The 20,193-nt window shown below is 31.0% G+C and overlaps 1 protein-coding gene across 1 annotated transcript in view; it reads right to left on the bottom strand.

The window, feature by feature from the left end:
- LOC130896403 (protein jagged-1b) overlaps positions 1–20,193 on the bottom strand; it is a 203,357-nt gene that overhangs the window by 43,081 nt on the left and 140,083 nt on the right. The window contains exons 3-5 of the mRNA XM_057804457.1: positions 14,053–14,107; positions 8,285–8,539; positions 8,050–8,110 (exon numbers count right to left, since the gene is read on the bottom strand). Of these exons, the coding sequence (XP_057660440.1) occupies positions 8,050–8,110; positions 8,285–8,539; positions 14,053–14,107 (371 nt within the window). The remainder of the gene's footprint in view (positions 1–8,049; positions 8,111–8,284; positions 8,540–14,052; positions 14,108–20,193) is intronic.

The raw sequence follows: 20,193 nt of genomic DNA, 5'->3' as shown, positions 1-20,193 counted from the left end.
GTGTCGAGGAAAGTGTCTAAGAAGATTTTGAATAATGAAAAGTTTCTGGAAACTGTCTTGGAAGGTTTGGAATATTATAAATTGTCCGGGAAAGTATTTAGGAAGATTTAGGAAAGTGTCTAGGAAGATATTGAATATTGAAACGTATCTGAGAAGATTCCGAATAATAAACAACGTCTAGGAAGATTCTGAATATTAGAAAGTGTCGAGGAAAGTGTCTAAAAAGATTTTGAATAATAAAAAGTTTCTGGACACTATTTTGGAAGGTTTAGAATATTAGAAATTGTCCGGGAAAGGATTTAGGAAAGTGTATAGGAAGATATTGAATATTGAAACGTGTCTGAGAAGATTCCGAATAATAAAAAACGTCTAGGAAGATTCTGAATATTAGAAAGTGTCGAGGAAAGTGTCTAAGAAGATTTTGAATAATAAAAAGTTTCTGGAAACTATTTTGGAAGGTTTAGAATATTAGAAATTGTCCGGGAAAGGATTTAGGAAAGTGTATAGGAAGATATTGAATATTGAAACGTATCTGAGAAGATTCCGAATAATAAACAACGTCTAGGAAGATTCTGAATATTAGAAAGTGTCGAGGAAAGTGTCTAAAAAGATTTTGAATAATAAAAAGTTTCTGGACACTATTTTGGAAGGTTTAGAATATTAGAAATTGTCCGGGAAAGGATTTAGGAAAGTGTATAGGAAGATATTGAATATTGAAACGTATCTGAGAAGATTCCGAATAATAAACAACGTCTAGGAAGATTCTGAATATTAGAAAGTGTCGAGGAAAGTGTCTAAAAAGATTTTGAATAATAAAAAGTTTCTGGACACTATTTTGGAAGGTTTAGAATATTAGAAATTGTCCGGGAAAGGATTTAGGAAAGTGTATAGGAAGATATTGAATATTGAAACGTGTCTGAGAAGATTCCGAATAATAAAAAACGTCTAGGAAGATTCTGAATATTAGAAAGTGTCGAGGAAAGTGTCTAAGAAGATTTTGAATAATAAAAAGTTTCTGGAAACTGTCTTGGAAGGTTTGGAATATTAGAAATTGTCCGGGAAAGTATTTAGGAAGATTTAGGAAAGTGTCTAGGAAGATACTGAATACAGTCTCAATAAACTGAAATCCAAGCAAGTTTGGGATAAGTTGAGCAAAAATAATTAAGTTAAACTTAAATGGGTTTCACTATAATGAAAGGAAATTATATAGCAGACAGATTTCGTAGGAGTCTTTTTATAGAATCGGTTACAGGAAAATAGAGAAAATGAGGTAGACAGAAAAGACAGTAGCTGGTACAATCTATAAAGGTTTAGAGAAACTAACTCCTGGAGACGTATAATCAAAGAAAATCTATCAAATGTATGTACCAAATTAATTTACCACTGAGAAAACGGGCTCTCGCTGAATTTTAAGTGCAACAAGAGCTCAAAGAATATCGAAGAGTGGATGTGAGTAGCTGGACAATCAGAATGAAACTTTAGATAGCCAAACTTGAGGTAAAAAGGCCAGCTACTAGCCCCAAATTAACCCCAGTCCATCGAGCAGTCTCTACTATTTCCAGGAAAAACGCCAGTTGCACTGAGAAATAATTGAGGCTCCGTTCTCAGATAGAAGAGGACGAATCCCCACAGAAAACTTGGAGAAAGATTCGTGCAGAGTTGTATAAAAGAAGACGAGGCTTTTGAAGGAGGTTCCTGGATGGTTCGGAATGTTACCTATGTTAGTTTCATTGGCGAAAGCGACCCAAAATTAAACTGCATCTATCCGGTTTGAAATCATAATAAAAAACACGTTAGTTCAGCATTTTCTAAGTCAAATACTCCACTTATCGAGATCGAAATGTTACTTCCGGTTTTACCAATACAAATCTAATTAGAAAGTGCGTTCCTGAGTTTGATTAAAGTGAGAGTTGAAATCAATAAATGAAACCAAAAACAAAAATTATTTTGATTTTGTCTGGAATATCGGTAAATGGATTCTACGATATCGAAAATGCTAAACTAACATGTTTGTAATGTGATTCGGAACCAGGCAAATTATTCCGTTTTTTGAACATAAATTTTTTCACACATCGTCTTTTTACAATTTTTTGACGAAAAAAAAATGGTTTTAACAATTAATTTAAGTACTTCCTGTACTAAATCAACAGCTAGAAAGCATCAAATATTCAATTTTTAGCCAACAGAAAACTGACGATCGAAATTCCAAATTACAATGTCAAATTTTAAACACTAAACCCTGATTGCGGTCCTGTTTAAAGTAATCATTCGACAGTGTTGCCAAAGCTGCTTCAACAATATAATAACGAGATTGAGAATAATAGTTTTAGGTATAAAAAAAGTCTACGAGGCGTGTTCAAAAAATACGTCGAATTATTTTATTAAACTTAGTCCAGATTTTAATATATTGTCGGTTTTATTTACATTGTTGTCAAAGAGATATTGAACCCTAATTATTTTTTAAATATTTCGGAAGGAAAAACGATTGTATGCGATACGGACATTCAGTATAGGTGCGTTCTGAAACTTGATAATAATTAAAGAAAGCGATGGGCGTTTTCAGGTGTTATACATTCTTAATCTATTCAACGGTACCAATTAATATTAATAAATATATATATATATATACAGACCAAATTATAAGCTTGTTATAATAGTTCTTGTCGAAATTATAATGTATCGCGGCTGTTTATTCTTTATTTCCTTCTCTTAATTAAGATTTGACTATGAATATTTGAGATTACATAAAAATTAATTTGAAAATATATAATTTAGACGATTAAATTATCTACGAGACTTTCTTATTTTTTTTTTATTTGAGGGTGTGATCTGACGAAGCTCATTGAACGTTTCGTTAAATAGAATATTAATTAGAAATTGTATACGAGGAGTAATTGAAAATATTCAACAACATTCGGTAATATACGGCTCATTTTAGCAATATCTAGCAATAATTAGCGATATTTAGTTACATATAGTTACTTATAGCGATACTTAGCAATTCTTAGTCATTTTCAGTAATTTCAAGCGATATATTTGGCCTTTTATTGAGATATTTAGCTATTTTTCGAATATCGAATACTATCTAGATTTATTTATCCACTTTAGTAGCAATTCTAATAATTTATAGTGATATTTAGCAATATACAATGATCTTTAACAATTTCTGATACTAAACCTAACAATTATCAGCTATATTCCCTCATTTTAGCAATATTTAGCGATAATTAGCAATAATTACGTACATATAGCAATGGCTAGCGATATTTAACACAATTTTTATCAATTTGAGCGCCGCTTAGCATTTTTCATCAATTCCAACAAACATCTTATGATATTTAGCCATATAGAAAGATAATTAGCCATATACTTAGCTATATAATAATTTTTTTCAATATAAAACAATTATTAGAAACATTTAGCAATACCTAGCAAGATTTAGGGATATTGTAGCAATATCTGACCATATCTAGCAAGATTTAGTGATAGGCAATAAATTTTAACGATATCTAGCAAGTTTTCGTCGATATCTAGCAATATTTAGTGATAAGAAGCAACTTTTAACGATATCTAGCAAGTTTTTGTCGATATCTAGCAAGTTTTCGTCGATATCTAGCAATATTTAGTGATAAGAAGCAACTTTTAGCGATATTTAGCAAGTTTTTGTCGCTTTAAAGCAATATTTGAACAGATCCAGAAAGATTTAGTAATAGGCAATAACTTTTAACGATATCTAGCAAGTTTTCGTCGATATCTAGCAATATTTAGTGATAAGCAGCAACTTTTAGCGATATTTAGCAAGTTTTTGTCGCTTTAAAGAAATATTTGAACAGATCCAACAAGATTTAGTGATTCACGATATCTAGCAAGTTTTTATCGATATCTAACAAGTTTTCGTCGATATCTAGCAATATTTAGTGATAAGAAGCAACTTTTAGCGATATTTAGCAAGTTTTTGTCGCTTTAAAGCAATATTTGTTCAGATCCAGCAGGATTTAGTGATAGGCAAAAACTTTTAACGATATCTAGCAAGTTTTCGTCGATATCTAGCAATATTTAGTGAAAAGAAGCAACTTTTAGCGATATTTAGCAAGTTTTTGTCGCTTTAAAGCAATATTTGTACAGATCCAGCAAGATTTAGTGATAGGCAATAACTTTTAACGATATCTAGCAAGTTTTTATCGATATCTAGCAAGTTTTCGTCGATATCTAGCAATATTTAGTGATAAGCAGCAACTTTTAGCGATATTTAGCAAGTTTTTGTCGCTTTAAAGCAATATTTGAACAGATCCAGAAAGATTTAGTAATAGGCAATAACTTTTAACGATATCTAGCAAGTTTTCGTCGATATCTAGCAATATTTAGTGAAAAGAAGCAACTTTTAGCGATATTTAGCAAGTTTTTGTCGCTTTAAAGCAATATTTGTACAGATCCAGCAAGATTTAGTGATAGGCAATAACTTTTAACGATATCTAGCAAGTTTTTATCGATATCTAGCAAGTTTTCGTCGATATCTAGCAATATTTAGTGATAAGCAGCAACTTTTAGCGATATTTAGCAAGTTTTTGTCGCTTTAAAGCAATATTTGTACAGATCCAGCAAGATTTAGTGATAGGCAATAACTTTTAACGATATCTAGCAAGTTTTTAACGATATCTAGCAAGTTTTCGTCGATATCTAGCAATATTTAGTGAAAAGAAGCAACTTTTAGCGATATTTAGCAAGTTTTTGTCGCTTTAAAGCAATATTTGTACAGATCCAGCAAGATTTAGTGATAGGCAATAACTTTTAACGATATCTAGCAAGTTTTTATCGATATCTAGCAAGTTTTCGTCGATATCTAGCAATATTTAGTGATAAGCAGCAACTTTTAGCGATATTTAGCAAGTTTTTGTCGCTTTAAAGCAATATTTGAACAGATCCAGAAAGATTTAGTAATAGGCAATAACTTTTAACGATATCTAGCAAGTTTTCGTCGATATCTAGCAATATTTAGTGAAAAGAAGCAACTTTTAGCGATATTTAGCAAGTTTTTGTCGCTTTAAAGCAATATTTGTACAGATCCAGCAAGATTTAGTGATAGGCAATAACTTTTAACGATATCTAGCAAGTTTTTATCGATATCTAGCAAGTTTTCGTCGATATCTAGCAATATTTAGTGATAAGCAGCAACTTTTAGCGATATTTAGCAAGTTTTTGTCGCTTTAAAGCAATATTTGTACAGATCCAGCAAGATTTAGTGATAGGCAATAACTTTTAACGATATCTAGCAAGTTTTTAACGATATCTAGCAAGTTTTCGTCGATATCTAGCAATATTTAGTGAAAAGAAGCAACTTTTAGCGATATTTAGCAAGTTTTTGTCGCTTTATAGCAATATTTGTTCAGATCCAGCAGGATTTAGTGATAGGCAAAAACTTTTAACGATATCTAGCAAGTTTTCGTCGATATCTAGCAATATTTAGTGAAAAGAAGCAACTTTTAGCGATATTTAGCAAGTTTTTGTCGCTTTAAAGCAATATTTGTACAGATCCAGCAAGATTTAGTGATAGGCAATAACTTTTAACGATATCTAGCAAGTTTTTATCGATATCTAGCAAGTTTTCGTCGATATCTAGCAATATTTAGTGATAAGCAGCAACTTTTAGCGATATTTAGCAAGTTTTTGTCGCTTTAAAGCAATATTTGTACAGATCCAGCAAGATTTAGTGATAGGTAATAACTTTTAACGATATCTAGCAAGTTTTTAACGATATCTAGCAAGTTTTCGTCGATATCTAGCAATATTTAGTGAAAAGAAGCAACTTTTAGCGATATTTAGCAAGTTTTTGTCGCTTTAAAGCAATATTTGTTCAGATCCAGCAGGATTTAGTGATAGGCAAAAACTTTTAACGATATCTAGCAAGTTTTCGTCGATATCTAGCAATATTTAGTGATAAGCAGCAACTTTTAGCGATATTTAGCAAGTTTTTGTCGCTTTAAAGCAATATTTGTACAGATCCAGCAAGATTTAGTGATAGGCAATAACTTTTAACGATATCTAGCAAGTTTTTATCGATATCTAGCAAGTTTTCGTCGATATCTAGCAATATTTAGTGATAAGCAGCAACTTTTAGCGATATTTAGCAAGTTTTTGTCGCTTTAAAGCAATATTTGTACAGATCCAGCAAGATTTAGTGATAGGCAATAACTTTTAACGATATCTAGCAAGTTTTTATCGATATCTAGCAAGTTTTCGTCGATATCTAGCAATATTTAGTGATAAGCAGCAACTTTTAGCGATATTTAGCAAGTTTTTGTCGCTTTATAGCAATATTTGTTCAGATCCAGCAGGATTTAGTGATAGGCAAAAACTTTTAACGATATCTAGCAAGTTTTCGTCGATATCTAGCAATATTTAGTGAAAAGAAGCAACTTTTAGCGATATTTAGCAAGTTTTTGTCGCTTTAAAGCAATATTTGTACAGATCCAGCAAGATTTAGTGATAGGCAAAAACTTTTAACGATATCTAGCAAGTTTTCGTCGATATCTAGCAATATTTAGTGAAAAGAAGCAACTTTTAGCGATATTTAGCAAGTTTTTGTCGCTTTAAAGCAATATTTGTACAGATCCAGCAAGATTTAGTGATAGGCAATAACTTTTAACGATATCTAGCAAGTTTTTATCGATATCTAGCAAGTTTTCGTCGATATCTAGCAATATTTAGTGAAAAGAAGCAACTTTTAGCGATATTTAGCAAGTTTTTGTCGCTTTAAAGCAATATTTGTTCAGATCCAGCAGGATTTAGTGATAGGCAAAAACTTTTAACGATATCTAGCAAGTTTTCGTCGATATCTAGCAATATTTAGTGATAAGCAGCAACTTTTAGCGATATTTAGCAAGTTTTTGTCGCTTTAAAGCAATATTTGTACAGATCCAGCAAGATTTAGTGATAGGCAATAACTTTTAACGATATCTAGCAAGTTTTTATCGATATCTAGCAAGTTTTCGTCGATATCTAGCAATATTTAGTGATAAGCAGCAACTTTTAGCGATATTTAGCAAGTTTTTGTCGCTTTAAAGCAATATTTGTACAGATCCAGCAAGATTTAGTGATAGGCAATAACTTTTAACGATATCTAGCAAGTTTTTATCGATATCTAGCAAGTTTTCGTCGATATCTAGCAATATTTAGTGATAAGCAGCAACTTTTAGCGATATTTAGCAAGTTTTTGTCGCTTTATAGCAATATTTGTTCAGATCCAGCAGGATTTAGTGATAGGCAAAAACTTTTAACGATATCTAGCAAGTTTTCGTCGATATCTAGCAATATTTAGTGAAAAGAAGCAACTTTTAGCGATATTTAGCAAGTTTTTGTCGCTTTAAAGCAATATTTGTTCAGATCCAGCAGGATTTAGTGATAGGCAAAAACTTTTAACGATATCTAGCAAGTTTTCGTCGATATCTAGCAATATTTAGTGAAAAGAAGCAACTTTTAGCGATATTTAGCAAGTTTTTGTCGCTTTAAAGCAATATTTGTTCAGATCCAGCAGGATTTAGTGATAGGCAAAAACTTTTAACGATATCTAGCAAGTTTTCGTCGATATCTAGCAATATTTAGTGATAAGCAGCAACTTTTAGCGATATTTAGCAAGTTTTTGTCGCTTTAAAGCAATATTTGTACAGATCCAGCAAGATTTAGTGATAGGCAATAACTTTTAACGATATCTAGCAAGTTTTTATCGATATCTAGCAAGTTTTCGTCGATATCTAGCAATATTTAGTGATAAGCAGCAACTTTTAGCGATATTTAGCAAGTTTTTGTCGCTTTAAAGCAATATTTGTACAGATCCAGCAAGATTTAGTGATAGGCAATAACTTTTAACGATATCTAGCAAGTTTTTATCGATATCTAGCAAGTTTTCGTCGATATCTAGCAATATTTAGTGATAAGCAGCAACTTTTAGCGATATTTAGCAAGTTTTTGTCGCTTTAAAGCAATATTTAGCAGGATTTGATATACAATAAAAATATCTAGGAATTTCTAGCGATGGAAATTAACAAAACTTACATGCAATCACCGGGATGTTCACATTTTCCATGTACTGGATGACAACCTGGTTTGCAGGCAGCTGAAAAAAGAAATAAAATGGATGCAATAACACGCCTAATATCATATTAATATGAACAACAATTTATAAAATTCAATCTGTTTCGAAACACCCTTGTTGCCACATTTAGCAAAACGTCTTCAAAATCGTTACGAAAATTGATAAGATATTGAAAAAAATTTGATTAAATTTTACCTTTTTCGCAAGTGGTTCCTTTCCATCCATCGATGCACTGCTTTTCGCCGTTTTGATCACAGACAAAATGACCGAAAGAATCGTTTCTTGGTCGACAAAATTTTGTACACGTTGAGTTATAATAATGGTTATCACATTTGACACGCACCCTGTATGTAAGTCGTGCGCGAGGACCTCTATGATTAAGAGTATGCCATTCCGGACTCGGGTCTATGATGCCGGAATACGTAGCTTCTTCTATTATATTGTTTATAACTGAAACAAAATACAAAGTAATTGGAAATTCGAAATACATCAAAAGAAAAACTACTTTAAATACGGTTCGAGTCGTATGTATAAAAAATCAAACACTAAAATCAAAATACTAGTTCGCTATCTTGTCAATTGTCATTGTCAAATCCACATGACCTTTTATGAAGTACCAACCTAACCTAACTAACTACTGTTTCACCAAGACTATAACAATTGGACGCCACTGGAGACGTCAGAATCGTTTTAAGTGATTAAATATGGTGGCACGTTCACACATTACACAAAAAAATTCGTTTTATGATCTCTCAATTGCGTTTTTTTTATTGATATTTAAAAATAATTGGTGAGCCGTTATACAAAGTAGCTTTTACTACAATACATAAAATTCCGAAACGTTATAATAATAAAATGGAATATTTTCGATAGATATACGATCCAAAATGATCGTAATCATTTTATTGATCTTAAAAAATGTATCTAATCATATAGACATTTCTGTATAAAATCGTAAATTTTATTTTTTAACCTTAGTACAATGTGTATCTAGTAGTAAAAGCGTCAACAAGTATTTAAATCCGTGCTTTCACTATAATATAATTAGGAATTTTTGATTAATATCTTATTGGCTAAGGAATAGTTTAACTTAAAAATCAATTTACTCATTTGTCAATTATCTATTTAATTTTTATTTACATCATTGTTTATAAGTCCAATACGTAGTGCACTGCTGTCAAATTAATAAAATAAAAATCGCCGCAACCAACAATACACGTTTGTATAATCTGTTGTCTATAGTATATTAGCGAATTATTCTTCTATTCCTAATATATTTTGGTATAATTTCCGGTTATTTAACTTGAAATTATTGAAAAACTGATAATATTTTCATGATAAAATATCATCATTTATGAATGAACTCACGACTGTCCTAAGGGTGTGTTTGTAATCGGTAGTAGGAGGTTTTATAAAGCGATTCAGAGAGCCAGCTGCCAATTATGGATGTCCCAGGGCAAGGACGAGACCCATTTCTGGCATACGCGTGCTTTTGTAGTAGTTTCTTCTTTTAAGGATGCATTTTTTCACGATTGCCGAACGAACACTAAGGTAATTGTTCTCGTAAGGGCGAAGGAATTTCATTCATAAGTCGAGATTCATTCGTTTTAGTCTCTTCTTTACGATTTTTATTACAGGGTGGTATTTTTATTGCGATTCATAACCTTTTATTATTATTATTATTATATCTCTACGTTATGAAAATTTATTGTTTTATCAAACACCCTATACATATATTACAACATGATATTTAATAATTTTCTATAGAATAAAACGTTCTAATATACGAGGTTTGTCGGGAAAATACTTTATTTTACAAAATGTAGGTGCCGCCTTATTCGCCCGATTTAGCCCCTTGTGAATGCGAAATGGTGCTTGGGGGAAATGTGGAAGCCATCGAGGCAGAAAGACATACATAATAAACACATCCACTGATTAATTTTCTTACGTAGTACCGAGAAACAAAAGTTTAAAATAAACATTCTTCATTAAAAAGCACAGAAAATTCGACAACAAAATAAATAATTCGATAAATAGTTAAATGATGGTTTTGAAATATGCCCCAGAGCAACCGTCAGTTCGTATATTTTTCTTCTGGTTCTAATTTTATGTGTGATGAATGACGTTTCGATTTTTTATCCAAATCCATTTGAATTATATGTTTTTTTTATTATTAATTTATCAATAGATCATATTTTATCATATTATAAATACTTTGACGATGAACACCGTATCAAATCCGGCAGTACATAATTAACGTTTCATTTTTTTTGTCATGGAAAAAATCTGATACGTTTTTTGATATTTACTCAATACTAATAAGTGGTTATAGATAAATGATATTTTATTTTTGATAAATTATAGAAAGTAAAACTAGTGATTTAAGTGATTTTGTATAAAACTAAATTTTTATTAATGTACCGGGTGGGCAACTAATAACGGCAGTTATAATTCTAGAAAGGATTTAGTACAGGTAAATTAAGCGATTTTGAGATAAAATTGGATTTGGCTGTTTTGGTTTTCTAGATTCAGGGAGATTTTGGGATACTGAATAAGTCTAGCAACTCGTTAACAAAATTACTGCACGGATTTTCGAAATTCCGGTACTGGAAAGTCAAAAAAATTTTGAAACGCGAATAACTCGAAAACTATGAAGAACTCAAAAAAACTGTGTCATTAAAAAATGTAGAGTACAAAATTCTCTACAAAAAAGTATAGTAGGTATTTGTTCCTAACCTCAAAATTTTAACCTTAAAATGGGTTTATACATTTAAACATACTTTTAATCGCAAATATCTCGAAAACTATGAGGAACTAAAAAAAACTGCGATAATAAAAAATGTAGAGTACAAAATTCTCTACAAAAAAGTATCCTAGGTATTTGTTCCTAAGCTCAAAATTTTCACCGAAAAATGGGTTTGTACATTTAAATATATTTTTAATCGCAAATATCTGGAAAACTATGAGAAACTCAAAAAAACTGCGATAATAAAAAATGTAGAATACAAAATTCTCTACAAAAAAGTATCCTAGGTATTTGTTCCTAACCTCAAAATTTTCACCGAAAAATGGGTTTGTACATTTAAATATATTTCTAATCGCAAATATCTCGAAAATTATGAGAAACTCAAAAAAACTGCGATAATAAAAAATGTAGAGTACAAAATTCTTTACAAAAAAGTATTCTAGATATTTGTTCCTAACCTCAAAATTTTCACCTTAAAATGGGTTTATACATTTAAACATACTTTAAATCGCAAATATCTCGAAAATTATGAGAAACTCAAAAAAACTGCGATAATAAAAAATGTAGAGTACAAAATTCTTTACAAAAAAGTATTCTAGATATTTGTTCCTAACCTCAAAATTTTCACCTTAAAATGGGTTTATACATTTAAACATACTTTAAATCGCAAATATCTCGAAAACTATGAGGAACTCAAAACAAACTGCGATAATAAAAAATGTAGAGTACAAAATTCTCTACAAAAAAGTATCCTAGGTATTTGTTCCTAAACTCAAAATTTTCACCGAAAAATGGGTTTGTACATTTAAATATATTTTTAATCGCAAATATCTCGAAAACTATGAGAAACTCAAAAAAAACTGCGATAATAAAAAATGTAGAATACACAATTCTCTACAAAAAAGTATCCTAGGTATTTGTTCCTTAACTCAAAATTTTCACCTAAAAATAGGTTTGTACATTTAAATATATTTTTAATCGCAAATATCTCGAAAACTATGAGGAACTCAAAAAAAACTGCCGTAGCATAAAATGTAAAGTACAAAATTCTCTAAAAAAAAGTATCCCAAGTATTTGTTCCTAACCTCAAAATTTTCACGTTAAAATGAGTTTATACACTTGAAAATATTTTAATGGCGAATAACTCGAAAACTACAAGGAATTCGAAAAAAAGTACCGGAGCAAAAAATGCACAGCACAACATTATCTACAGATTGGTCTTCAAGCATTTTTTCCTAACCTCAAAATTTTCACCGTAAAATGATTCCATGTACTCAAAAACAATTTGAATTGCGAATAACTCGAAAACTACGTAGAAGTCGTAGAAAAAATGCAGGTGCCAAAACTGTAGAACACAAAATAATTACCCACATTTTTGTGAAAGAGAAACCATTAAAAAGTATGTGAATATTGAAATAATAAATTTCCTATGTCGAAAATTATGCTAGCTCACTCGAGGAGAATATAGAGATCTTAAACATCACAATGCATTTTGATTTTTCGAAAACGAAGTAGTTTTCAAAGACTTAGAGCAGTTTCCATGTGAGCATGTAACGTAAATTTGAGTTGAAGAGGATTTACTCAAAAATAGTGGCTCCAACGAAAAAATGACTGGAGACCTTTTTTGTAGACAATTTTGTGCTCTATATTTTTTATGACCGCATTTTTTTTCAATTTCCTCTTAGTTTTAGAGTTATTCGCATTCGAAAATTTTACAGAAGCTTTCCATTTAATTTCGGCCTTAATCCTATTTTTCCTGTACTAATTATATAACAGCTACAGTGTTGCGAGATTTATAAGGGACCTACCGGAAGCTAAACATACACGAAAATCACGAAAATATTTTTTTGTACTTTTTATAAAAATATGTCTTCAAAATTCATTCCAAAGTTTTTGCGTGACAAAAAAGTTTGTTGACCAGTCTAATTGCCGTTAGATAATGCAATCTAAATGTACCAGTAAATTTGGCAACAGAGCACTCAGACGTAATGACATTGAAACCGAAGCAGAGGTATTTGTCATTGAAATAACGATTACTATTATATTAATTTATTTTATTTTATTGATTAATACAAATAACTTTTCATAATAAATTCGTTTTACGTGTTTAAATAAATATAATGATTGTACATCGGAGTACACTACCAAACACGAAGAAATCACGTTACTAGTATCTCGTGCCCGGTAGCCTACGCGGATGTTTTCAAAGATAAAATCCCCGCAACCCACACTAAATATTATCTATTCAAAATGACTCTCAACACAATTTTGTTTAAGGTAGCAAATGTCTTGTTCGGCAACCATAATTGCCACTTTTAAGTAAATTATATATACGAGTCCATAAAATCTCGAGTGTTTGATTTAAGTTGAAGATTTGATAAACGGCGTGTGGGTGGTTGCATAATGCGTCAAATAAACCAACAATGGATTTAATATAATGTCGTAGTCCAGTGAAAGTTTATTAAAAAAGATAATTTTCGAAAAAAATTAAAATGTGAATGTTACTTTTTTTTTCTTATTCAGTATGCCAAAACTATGAAAAATTTATGTCATAACTTTTAGCAGGATTGTTTATATAACTTCTTAAATTGTCAAAATATGATTTTTATTATTTTTCGTAAAAAATTAATATCGAATGAGCTTCGATGTATGGAAAAAGTTGTCAAAAAAATTTCGTCAATTATTTACGTGGTTAATTGAAAAAATTTACGTTTTTTATCACAAAAAATTGTTTATTAAATTTTTGCAGATTCTGAGTAGTGTATTTGAAACGAATAAAAAAGTCATCAACATTTTATGAGAACTTGATGATTTAGTGCAAAAATTAAACAACTAAAACCCTATTAAAAGGTATGAAAAAAAGATTTAAAAAAAAAGAGAAAACAGTAATTTTCTGGTCTAATTTGACTGGACTATCATATGAACATATTAAACGATTGTCATAAAAACAAAAACGTGTGAACGATGACAAGTGACAGGTGATTAGATAAGCGATGTGTGATGAATTGTCTCAAATTTTATTTTCGATTGTAATTATTATATGCATACGTAATAATTTGTGATCGAAAAAAAATGGACGTTTTAATAGACAGGGGCGGCTTTAAGATTTAGATAATCGTATAATTAAATCAGTATACATAAAATTTAGAGCAAGCAAATTCCAAATAACTATTTATATGTATCAAAAAGGTAAAAAAAATTCAATATGTAAACTTACCGGGTGACGAGAAATTATTGTGGTCCACAGCTTGAAGTATCAGGGTAAACGATCTCTGAAAAAAAAATATATAAATATTAGTGAAATATTCATAACCGTATTAATTAGGATTTTCCGGAAACTATAACTCGGGTTCAGGTAAATCAGGTTTCGGAAAATACTTTTTGTCTCACGAAAATCTGTCAATATATTAAAAATAACGTTGAATTTCGTAATTTTTTTTGAAAAAATTGAATTTTTGGTTATACGGGAGACAGTGAGACATATTAGAAATATCTTACGTTTTGAAATATGGCAACAATGATGCGAATATGTCAAATCTGACGTTGACATCATAAAGTTTGACATTTTTAATGGTGAACGTACTTAGGGGGCGTCCATTATTTACTTGAGGCGTTCAAGGGGGAAAATATCATGTAAAACATGTTTCTTGACTAAAATATGGTAAAATCTGTCAATATATTAAAAATAACGTTGAATTTCGTAATTTTTTTTTTTTAAAAATGAATTTTTGGTTATACGGGGGACAGTGAGACATATTAGGAATATCTTACGTTTTGAAATATGGCAACAATGATGCGAATATGTCAAATCTGACGTTGACATCATAAAGTTTGACATTTTTAATGGTGAACGTACTTAGGGGGCGTCCATTATTTACTTGAGGCGTTCAAGGGGGAAAATATCATGTAAAACATGTTTCTTGACTAAAATATGGTAAAATCTGTCAATATATTAAAAATAACGTTCAATTTCGTAATTTTTTTTTTAAAAAAATGAATTTTTGGTTATACGGGGGACAGTGAGACATATTAGGAATATCTTACGTTTTGAAATATGGCAACAATGATGCGAATATGTCAAATCTGACGTTGACATCATAAAGTTTGACATTTTTAATGGTGAACGTACTTAGGGGGCGTCCATTATTTACTTGAGGCGTTCAAGGGGGAAAATATCATGTAAAACATGTTTCTTGACTAAAATATGGTAAAATCTGTCAATATATTAAAAATAACGTTCAATTTCGTAATTTTTTTTTTAAAAAAATGAATTTTTGGTTATACGGGGGACAGTGAGACATATTAGGAATATCTTACGTTTTGAAATATGGCAACAATGATGCGAATATGTCAAATCTGACGTTGACATCATAAAGTTTGACATTTTTAATGGTGAACGTACTTAGGGGGCGTCCATTATTTACTTGAGGCGTTCAAGGGGGAAAATATCATGTAAAACATGTTTCTTGACTAAAATATGGTAAAATCTGTCAATATATTAAAAATAACGTTCAATTTCGTAATTTTTTTTTTAAAAAAATGAATTTTTGGTTATACGGGGGACAGTGAGACATATTAGGAATATCTTACGTTTTGAAATATGGCAACAATGATGCGAATATGTCAAATCTGACGTTGACATCATAAAGTTTGACATTTTTAATGGTGAACGTACTTAGGGGGCGTCCATTATTTACTTGAGGCGTTCAAGGGGGAAAATATCATGTAAAACATGTTTCTTGACTAAAATATGGTAAAATCTGTCAATATATTAAAAATAACGTTCAATTTCGTAATTTTTTTTTTAAAAAAATGAATTTTTGGTTATACGGGGGACAGTGAGACATATTAGAAATATCTTACGTTTTGAAATATGGCAACAATGATGCGAATATATCAAATTTGACGTTGACATCATAAAGTTTGACATTTTTAATGGTGAACGTACTTAGGGGGCGTCCATTATTTACTTGAGGCGTTCAAGGGGGAAAATATCATGTAAAACATGTTTCTTGACTAAAATATGGTAAAATCTGTAAATATATTAAAAATAACGTTGAATTTCGTAATTTTTTGTTGAAAAAAATGAATTTTTGGTTATACGGGGGACAGTGAGACATATTAGAAATATCTTACGTTTTGAAATATGGCAACAATGATGCGAATATATCAAATTTGACGTTGACATCATAAAGTTTGACATTTTTAATGGTGAACGTACTTAGGGGGCGTCCATTATTTACTTGAGGCGTTCAAGGGGGAAAATATCATGTAAAACATGTTTCTTGACTAAAATATGGTAAAATCTGTAAATATATTAAAAATAACGTTGAATTTCGTAATTTTTTGTTGAAAAAAATGAATTTTTGGTTATACGGGGGACAGTGAGACATATTAGGAATATCTTACGTTTTGAAATATGGCAACAATGATGCGAATATGTCAAATCTGACGTTGACATCATAAAGTTTGACATTTTTAATGGTGAACGTACTTAGGGGGCGTCCATTATTTACGTGAGGCGTTCAAGGGGGAAAATATCATGTAAAACATGTTTCTTGACTAAAATATGGTAAAATCTGTCAATATATTAAAAATAACGTTGAATTTCGTAATTTTTTGTTGAAAAAAATTAATTTTTGGTTATACGGGGGACAGTGAGACATATTAGAAATATCTTACGTTTTGAAATATGGCAACAATGATGCGAATATATCAAATTTGACGTTGACATCATAAAGTTTGACATTTTTAATGGTGAACGTACTTAGATGGCGTCCATCATTTACGTGAGGCGTTCAAGGGAGGGTCTAGCTGAATTTCATCTAATTTCTTGACTAAAATATGGTAAAAAAATGGAATTTAATCGCGAAAATTTTCTATGACTTTCTACGGGGATTATACCAACATAAATGTGCCCATCAATTCGCTTCGACTTTGCTACAGGATGAATTTCGCGAAGGTGGTCCAAAATAGTATGAAAATATCGATGCTGTGATATTGCATCCGAAACAAAACAGCAATCGAATGTATGAGTCTTTAAGACGCACCAAATTCAACGAAATTTGTTGGTGCGTGAAGCAATTCGAAGCAAATGGTCGCCTCTATTCCATTAGAGCAACTTAGATCAGCATCTTTTTCCACAACGACAATTCCAGCTCGGCAAGTCAAAACATCGAATCGCTGCATCATCCGTCGTACAATTCTTGTTTGGTACCGCAGATCAACGTTTTTCTACACCTAAAGAAACAATTTATCGTCCGAATCGCATGTTTTGAAGATAGTCCAATCGAAATGGGAAAAATATTTGTCAAGAAACGCTAATTTTGTAAGCGTTTGTTTGGCGTGATTATATACGAAAATTCCCATCGGTATACCAATAAATAAGATAAGCTTACAACCGAATTTGACAAGCAAACATTATTAGTTCTTTTCAAGATGATTGATACTTCTAATAAACCAAATAAATTCAATTAGATAAACCATAAAGGAATTTCAAGTTGCACCGTGAGTTCGTGTTTCAGTATCTATTCGGGTTATTCATCCATCAATTTTTTTAAAACCGAACTGTAGCTGTCAAAATTAGAAATGAAGTAGATTGATAGCTACTTTCAGATAGAAAGAATAGTGACGATATTTTAAGTAATCTTTCAATAAGCTTTTATTAAAACGTATGTACCCACAATCAAATATTATAATGGAGTAGTCCCCATCAGAATTTATAATGTATTTCATTCAATATTTTTTCTCCCAAGTACTTTCATAAATAATCCGAAACGTCGAGGTTGAATCGTAATCGAATCAGACATTATACGGAGTTATTAAAATTATTATTTAACTAAAATAATTGAAAAAAACATCGTACTGAACACACTGTTTACACAAACACTGTGCGACGCGCGTTTCGATAACCAAATTCATCATCTTCAGCGTGTTCAGTTTGAATATACCAGAAAATCCAACTTCGTGGATTCGTTTTTATTTATTTGTTTAACCAGATCCAAAACCAAAGCAATACACGCAATCCTGGCTCGAAATGAGCTCACACAGACAAAGGACTATTCATAAATCGACTCCTTTAGGAAAATTTGGAAAAAAAGTTTGGAAAATCCGAACACGGCGGATGTGTAAATACGTATCCAGCCTCCGCCTATGACAGAGTCAAATCGAATATCACTTTGCATGAAACCTGATCCGACTAAGTGTAAAATTGCTACTGATAAACTAAGAACGTGTAGAAATCACATAGCCGTTTCTCCACCATGGATATTATACGTTAAATTGAATAAATTCCTACACGAAAGGCGACGACGTACTCCAACTCAATCGCGCCGTTCGGAAAGGTTTCAAGTACAAATTAATAACCAGGTTATTTGAATTTCCCGCGCATTTAATTTCGAGTAGTTCGATTCGTGTCAATTTAACGGTATTTTCATTAGAAGTAATCAAAAAATAAAATTTTAAAATGTTTAAAAAAAGATATAAACCGAGTGTTAAGTCCGTATCTGTATCTCTGCACTTTTATGGGTCGACTAGTCCTAGGATCTAATTTTTTTTAAGGTTTGTCATATTGTTTGTGTTCTCTGGTGTATTCGTCGAATAAATTTAATGTTTAAAAAGAGAATCGTGGTGTAAATACGTCAAAAGCTGTATCGTCTACAAGCAGTTAGTCGTACCCTTAAAAAAAGATATCGATTCAAAATAATCGATTGTTAAATTTATCATATTGACATAATCGATATTTATATGTGGCTGTTTATTACAATAAGTGAAAGGATTTTATATATAAAAAAAGAAGAAACACGTCACTTGTAAATTCTCCAACATTTAGGTTAGTTTATAAACGATGGTTATGGAAGATACAAAAATGTAGATATTTTTTATAAAAATCCAAGTAAGTACTATTCCAAATCATCGTTATTATCGATAAAAACATATAATTAAATAAAATTTAATCTATAATAAAACAGAATCGAATATTTCTCTTTTTTTTTCAGTAAATTTCGTTATAACAATGTTTCGACGGTATTATATTTTTTGTTCTTATTGGAATTTTGAAGGGAATGTTTTCATATTATACAGGAAAACTTATTTAAAATATTATCTGTGAAAATTGTTGACTTATTCTTGTTTTCCAATCGGGTTCAGATGTTCGTTGAAACCGTGACCTAGATGCAATGTCACGCCTTGTTTGTCCACTAAATTTCTTTTTATTTCTGATCTAGTTGGTTACTAGTTTTGTTTTCTTGTAGAGGACGCTTGGATTTTGTATATTTTTATTTCTATTTTCCAATTTTTACATAATCTTTTTGGAAATACTCTTGACACTTAGATATTATTTTCTAAACGTTGGCACTAAATTAGGTTGATAAAAACCAAATACTACTCGTCGATTAACATCTACGGTCGTTCTATCGAATATTACGTACAATAAATATACAGAAAAACACCGTGAATTATAAATTTAAAATTTAACATCTAATACGCTACATCCCAGGTACAAGCTGAGAATTTGGAGTCGAGATATCGACAGCCAAAACAACGCCAACCGCGATCTCGATCCGAGATAAGAAAATACGAAAACAAAAGCGAGTGCCAGTGGTATCTCTGATCGTTCCGTTTCGAAATCAGCAATCTAGAAGGCCGAACCACCCCGAGTTGACGTTGACGAACGAGTCCATTCATCAGACTCTAATAAAAATGTCCTGAGAAAACGCACACTCTGCCGAGAACAGCGATCAACATCGTTTCGGATTAAATCGGTTTTAGTGATACGATTGTTCCGAACGGGAAGATTGCAGTACATCGATTTCGATTGGTCGAGTTAAAATTCCACAAAATGTTTCCGTAGAATTCGATACGGACGTTTTTGGGATTAGAATTTAATCAATATTCCGTTTAATTTTGGTTAAATTGGTACTAAAAAATGACGAAATACGTTTGAAACTAGCAAGAAAATAATACAGAACAGTGAAAAAAGATTTGGACTCTTAAATTGCACCGAAAAAACGATTTTAGATAGTAAGGAAGGTACGGCGGATTATCCATCGATTCGACTGTTCAAAAACGTTTTTCTTGTGTACACAAACAACCGTTTTAGTGTGTCTGAATTGTGTTTATTTCCAATCGAAACTTTTAATGCCACACCCTGTATAGTGACGACTATTAACACTTTTCGGAAAGACCGAAGAAAGTGCTGCAATAATGGAAATGAAAATAAGTAAATAGGATAAAATAGTGAAAATAGTTTTGGGAAATAATAATTGAAAGTTGCGACGCAAATTATTTAGAAATAAATCAGTTTCGTATTGCATTTTCTCGCTTTTTCCATTAAAATGTTTCTATCGCCGGACAGATG

Source organism: Diorhabda carinulata, chromosome 7, assembly GCF_026250575.1.
Source record: "Diorhabda carinulata isolate Delta chromosome 7, icDioCari1.1, whole genome shotgun sequence".
Lineage (NCBI taxonomy): Eukaryota > Metazoa > Arthropoda > Insecta > Coleoptera > Chrysomelidae > Diorhabda > Diorhabda carinulata.
Note: the sequence above shows the minus strand (reverse complement) of the source record. Positions and strands in the feature narration are given on the sequence as shown.